Source organism: Cherax quadricarinatus, unplaced genomic scaffold (assembly GCF_038502225.1).
Source record: "Cherax quadricarinatus isolate ZL_2023a unplaced genomic scaffold, ASM3850222v1 Contig3638, whole genome shotgun sequence".
In the NCBI taxonomy this organism is placed as follows: domain Eukaryota; kingdom Metazoa; phylum Arthropoda; class Malacostraca; order Decapoda; family Parastacidae; genus Cherax; species Cherax quadricarinatus.
Window position 1 is genome coordinate 28,249 of NW_027198664.1, and position 6,280 is coordinate 34,528.

Sequence of the window (6,280 nt, forward strand, 5' to 3'; positions counted from 1 at the left end):
CATGATTATCTTAAATCTACCTTGGGTGTGAACCGCATTACATGGCGCCTGTCTGTCCTGAGTTGACGCAGGTGTTATGTTCTACCTTGGGTGTGAACCGCATTACGCCATGTGTTGGGGTGACCCACAATGAGTCTCTCAGAGTGAGGACAGTGCTTCCATCCGTGACTGACCTCATCTTCCCCATATTATTTTAAAATGAACTAAAAGTTTCCTCTCATTAAGTTAAAGGACCTCATCTTCCAACGCTGAACCGCATATCATGCTGTCTGTCTGACCTGTGTTGACCCAGGTGTTCGGTAAGGCGATGATTATCTTAAATCTACCTTAGGTGTGAACCGCATTTCACCATGTGTCGGGGGGAGGGGGCGGCCTATATAAGCTCAATGAGACACTCAGAGCGAGGATAGTGCTTCCATCCGTCATCCGTGACTGATCTCATCTTCCCCACCCTGACTGACCTCATCTTCCAACGCTGAACCGCACAACATGGAGAAAGGTAAGTTGTACTTAGAAAATTCTTGATAAGCGGTGAAACAGTTTTTACATGTTTAATTTTTGTTGAAGCATACGAGTGAAATTTGGGTTAATTTTTGTTGAAATAAGTGAAATTTTTTGGGTTAATGTGTTAAATAAGTGAATTGGTGAAGAGGAGATTGTTAGAAAATTCTTGTTTTTTACATGTTTAATTTTTGTTGAAGCATACGAGTGAAATGTTTACTGGGTTAGTGCGTTAATAAGTGAAATTTTTAATGGGTTAAATAAGTGAATTGGTGAAGAGGAGATTGTTAGAAAATTCTTGTTTTTTACATGTTTAATTTTTGTTGGAGCATATGAGTGAAATTTTTTTACTGGGATAGTGCGTTAATAAGTGAAATTCTTAACAGGGGATAGCATATATTCGAAATACTTGGAAGCATTGGTGAAGAGAAGATTATCGATTAGAAAGCAGCGTTCGTTGGTAATCGAGAAAGGCGGTGTACAACGCAATGAAAGGTTATTGCAATTGGATAATGAGTGGGCACGTGTAGATGCTTTATGGAAGAAGGCTATAGAAACAGGTATGTAACCAATTGTGATCTTTTGTTGTGCTAGTCACTCGAGAAAAGATTTTTTTGTTCTATTCATTGAAATCTTAATATTTTGGGTTATGAATTGGATGTGCTTTTTTTTTTTTCCTCTGTTCATTGAAATCTTAAAAATTGGGAAGGGTGACCTTCTTACCCCCATTACTGGACGTAATATTCATTGAAATCTTAATATTTTTTGGGTTATGAATTGGATGTGCTTTTTTCCTCTGCAGGAAATACACCTGGTAGTAATGTCGCACAGCTTGGTGGTGAGAGTGCTAGTGTTGGTACCTCACAATGCGGAGGTGCGGGTACTTCTGCCCCCATTAATGATGATGAGAGAGCAACTACCTCGCATGACGTGTCTGACACGCATAATAGTGAAGATGAGAGCCCAGAAGTTATTACATATATCCAGAATTTTAGAGGTAGACATACAGTGAGGAAATATAGTGTTCCTTCATCTTATAACAGAGAGTTAAGAATGTATTTACATGTTTATAGGGATTATTTTATAGAACAGATGCGAGATATGTATGATAGATCGCCTCTAGCAATGTCGCTCAGAATCCACCCAATTATAGTTATAAGGACATTACGTCAAAACATATCGGGTGATGATCAAAATGGACAATTTGTGATAAATTTAGCGTTTGAGTTAGTAAGTGAAGAGGAAATCTCTGAAGTATTTGATCGATGGGTGGGAACAATATTAGAAAGATACGAGTCAGAGTTGCAAGATCAGGAAGGATCTGGCTGGATCATAGATCAAATCGAATCTTTCAGTATCGAATATGTTAAAGTAGAATTCAGAGTGGGAGTGGGATCATATGTGGCATATCCCGAGAAACTGCGAGGGAAGAAATATGTATTTAATCCAGAGATTAATGATGGGTTATGTGTACTGCGTGCTTTTGCTGCCTATCAATGTCATAAAAAGAACATGTCATGGCGTGATATTCGCAGAGCAGTTAATACTAAGAGAGGTTGTCTTAATCATGCAAAATCTTCTATAGATGATTTCCCCATTACGCGTGATAAGTTAGGTATATTAGAGAAGGAAAATAAAGTGTCATTATATGTTTATCAATTAAGAAAGGATCAAGATAGGACATTTATGGCTATGTGTCGTAAGGGGAATAAGAAATATAAGGACATTATGTGCGCGTTATTGTTGAATGAAAGACATTTGGTTTTAATCAAAGATTTTGACGGGTATGTTAGAACGATAATGACAGAAAAAGGTGTAAAGAAGCACTGTCATAGTTGTTTGATGAAGTTGAATACACAGGAAGAGTTAGATATCCACGAAGATGGATGTAAAATCAATCAGGTTCTCGTATTCCCCCCGGAAGGAACAACAGTACACTTTGAAAATTTTAGTCATACGCATTCCAACGAATATATCGGTGTATTTGATTTCGAATGTGCATTAGACACAACTCTCCCAGCAGGTAAAATTGAGTCTCGTCATAAAGCCATTGCCTATTGTTATATTATATTTGATCGCAAAGGAGAAATAGTGTGTATAAAGAGTTATAAGGGGGAGGATGCTGTTAATCATTTCATTTTAAATGTTAGTGGTGAATGGAATAAAATAAAGTTTAGAAGACAGTATCATGAAATCCATATGACAGAGGAGGATAAGATGAGACATGATTCTCAGAACACTTGTGAATTATGTGGTAACACCTTCAAAAAACCCAAAGACAAACATAAACACCATGACCATACTTTAAATTTCAATAATTATATTGGAGCCTATTGTGCACGTTGTAATATGCAGTGTAAAGACAAGAGAGAGAAATTATTGCTTTTTTGTCATAACATGTCGTATGATTTAGGAATAATTTTAAAGGAATTGAATGTTGATAAATATAACGTTGAAATTCATTCGAAACAAGGATTCAAATTCTTGAAAGTAGAGATAGGTAAGGTTAGGTTTCAGGATTCACTGTCTTTATTGAATGGATCTCTTTCCACGTTAGCAGAACAACATATCAAGGCAGGTAAATCCCTGAAATATACAGAGACTATTCTGAAAGATGTGCCTCGAGATGTCTTACCTTTATTATGTAAAGGAAAACAAATTTTGTGTTATGATTATATTGATAGTTTAAAGAAGCTCGATGAAACAAAATTACCGAGTAAAGATCATTTTTTTAATTCTTTGAGAAATAGCGCTATCAGCCAAGAAGATTATGAACATGCATTGAAAGTGTTTGAGTTGGGTAAATGTAAGACTTTAGGAGATTACTTGATGTTATATCTCAAGACAGATGTTGGTTTGTTAGCCGATGTCTTCATGGAGTGGCGTAAAACACTCAAGGATATTTATAAGTTAGACGTTAGTAATTATATAAGTTTACCATCATTCAGTTGGGATGCATTCCTATTGAAAACTAATGTAAGATTAGATATGATATATTCCCATGAATTATATGACTTGATTAAAAGGAATCTCAGAGGTGGGTTTACCTGCGCAATTAATCAGTATTCTAAAGCAGATAATCCCCTAATTAACCCTAATTTTGATGTTGAGAGTGGAATGGGCACTCATATTCTATATCTAGATTTCAATTCTTTGTATGCTAGTGCGATGGTTGAAGCTCTTCCACAGAATGGTATCAGAAAATTATCCAATGACGAGAAGAATGCTTTCCTCGATGTGGGATTAAGTAATGTTTCCTGTGAAGGTCAAAAGGGATATTGGATAGAATGTGATACCAAGCACATATCCCCCGAGGTAGCTAGACTCACTGATGAACTTCCTTTAATATTATCACATATGAATATATCAGAAGAGATGTTATCTCCTTATTGTGAATCTATATTGAAAAATGAAGGTAGAAAGATCCCCAAATCTAATGGGAAATTAGTGGGCAGTCATTTACCTCAGAAAAATTATTTGATCAGTCTAGAATTGTTACAGTTATTACTGGAACTTGGGTTAGAGGTGGAAAAGGTTCATACCATATATGAATATACACAGACAAAATTTTTAGAACCTTTCATATCAACTAATATTGCACAGAGAACAGCTACAAGATGTCCTATCAAGTCAAAAGCCTTCAAATTAACTAATAACGCCATATATGGGAAATCATTGCTGAATATTACAAAGTATGCTGAGAAATATAGATATATCAATAATGAGAAAGCATTTATTAGAGCGAGTAAGGATCCTTTGTTAAAAAATATCACACATTTAAATCAAGATAGAGTGATTTGCACATTCAATAAAGATATATTAGAAGTTAAGCAACCACTTTATCTCGGTTTTCAAATTCTTGAGATAGCTAAAAAGAAATTGTATCATTTTTGGTATAAAGTTTTAAAACAGCATTATGGTGATGATGTAAGACTTCTTTATACCGATACTGACTCGTATATTTTTAGCTTGAAATGTAAAGATTTGTACACCGAGTTAAAAAGTGAACCATTGTTAGGTTATATGGATTTTTCAAATTTCAGTCCTGAGCATCCCTTATATGATGATAGTAGAAAAGGGGAGCTGGGGTTATTGAAATCTGAAATGTGTGATAACCATATTAGCGAGTTGATAGCCCTGAAAGCTAAAATGTATTCTGTCAAGATTGCTGGAAGATCAACTAATGTCAGCAGAGCCAAGGGTATTCCTTCGCAATTTATGCCATTATTAACACATGCAAGATATAAGAATGTTTTATCAAATGTAGATAGAGAATTATTCACGTGTAAGTCTATAAGTAATGTAAAAGGTGAAATATGTACGGTAAGAATTAATAAGAGAGGTTTGTCAGCCTTTGATGATAAAAGATATCATTTGAATACTAATGAATCCTTGGCTTATGGACACCCTGATATTCCACCATCTAAACGTAGGAGAATAGAGTGATGTACCAGAAATGGCTTGTATAATAAATAATAAAAAAAAAATATTGTGTATTAGTGTTATCCTGAAATGTGTCTTTCTGATGATGAAAATGTTTTCCCTATGATGTAGGTACTATATCCCCTTATTAACTTGAATGAACTAAAAGTTCGACATGATTCAACCTTGTATGTGTGACGTCACTGCTACACTAAAAGGATCGACCTGGGTCCTTTTTAGTTCATTTAACTTAATGAGTGGAATACTGACGTCACTGACATAGGGGTAAGTCGACATGATTCAGCCTGTGTGCGCGTGACGTCACTGACATAGGGGCGACCTGATTCAACCTGTGTGCGCGGTCGTCACGTGACGTCACTGACCGACCTGATTCAAGTCACTAAACGACCCTGTAGTGTTCTTTTTTAGTTCATTTAACTTAATGAGAGGAAACTTTTAGTTCATTTTAAAATAATAAGGGGAAGATGTTTAGACCTGTAGTAAGCATGCTTACCCCCAGAGGGGGGATTCCAAAAACTTGATCCGAGGAATTGGAGAATTTCGAAAACCCCATAGGGGGGAATCCAAAAAACTTGATCCAAGGAGATGGAGAATTTCGAAAACCCCATAAGGGGGAATCCAAAAAACTTGATCCAAGGAGAATCATGGATTGTCGAAAAACTTGATCCGAGGAGATGGAGTCTTTGATATTTCGAAAATTTGATCCGAGGGGGATGGAAACTTGTATTATCGAGAAATTTTTGGGGATTGGGGGGGGGGGGGGTTGATCCGAGGAGATGGAGAGATTTCGAGAAAAATGATTGGAGACTTTCGAACCCCATAAATCCCCGAGAAAATTTATGGGGGGGAAAGTGAGAGGGGGAACCTCAAAAACCTTGATCCGAGGAGATCATGAAATTCAAAAAAAAATTCGAAAAAGGACCCGAAAAAAATTCGGGGCGCGGGGGCGATCCGGACGACGCTGCAGAAGGCGCAGCAGAAGGCGCGGGCGGGCGCGCGGATACCGGGGGCAGAGATAAGGCGGGGGGGGCGGGGCGCGCGGGCAGGGCGCGCGGGCGGGCGCGCGGGCGCGACGGGCGTGGGGGGGTCGCGAAGGGGGTCGTCGTGGGTGGGGGTATTGGTTGGGGGGTCAAGGGTGAGGTAGTCTCGAGGGCGAGGTCATGGTCAAAACCGGAAGTAACACCTAGGTGTGAAAAGGTGACCCTCCAGCTGCTGGTCCTAGACCGGATACACCACCCAGTGGAAGGTCCTAAACCGGATTTGTATTGGTGCATCACAACTGTTTAAACCAGCTCATTCGATAAAGTACATTGTATCTCAGATTGTGATATCAAGG

General features: G+C 38.0%; 1 protein-coding gene across 1 annotated transcript; it reads left to right on the plus strand.

The window, feature by feature from the left end:
• The first annotated feature begins 375 nt into the window (after positions 1 to 375).
• LOC138852061 (uncharacterized) lies at positions 376 to 4,947 on the plus strand. Its single transcript, XM_070081676.1, has 3 exons — positions 376 to 499; positions 888 to 1,061; positions 1,304 to 4,947. Exons 1-3 carry the CDS (start codon positions 490 to 492, stop codon positions 4,945 to 4,947), a joined length of 3,828 nt encoding a protein of 1,275 aa, XP_069937777.1. The 5' UTR covers positions 376 to 489.
• The last annotated feature ends 1,333 nt before the right edge of the window (positions 4,948 to 6,280 follow it).

Coding starts and splice junctions, on each gene's coding strand:
- LOC138852061 (XM_070081676.1), top strand. Junction 1,062..1,303: donor GAAGAAGGCTATAGAAACAG/GTATGTAACCAA, acceptor TTTCCTCTGCAG/GAAATACACCTGGTAGTAAT.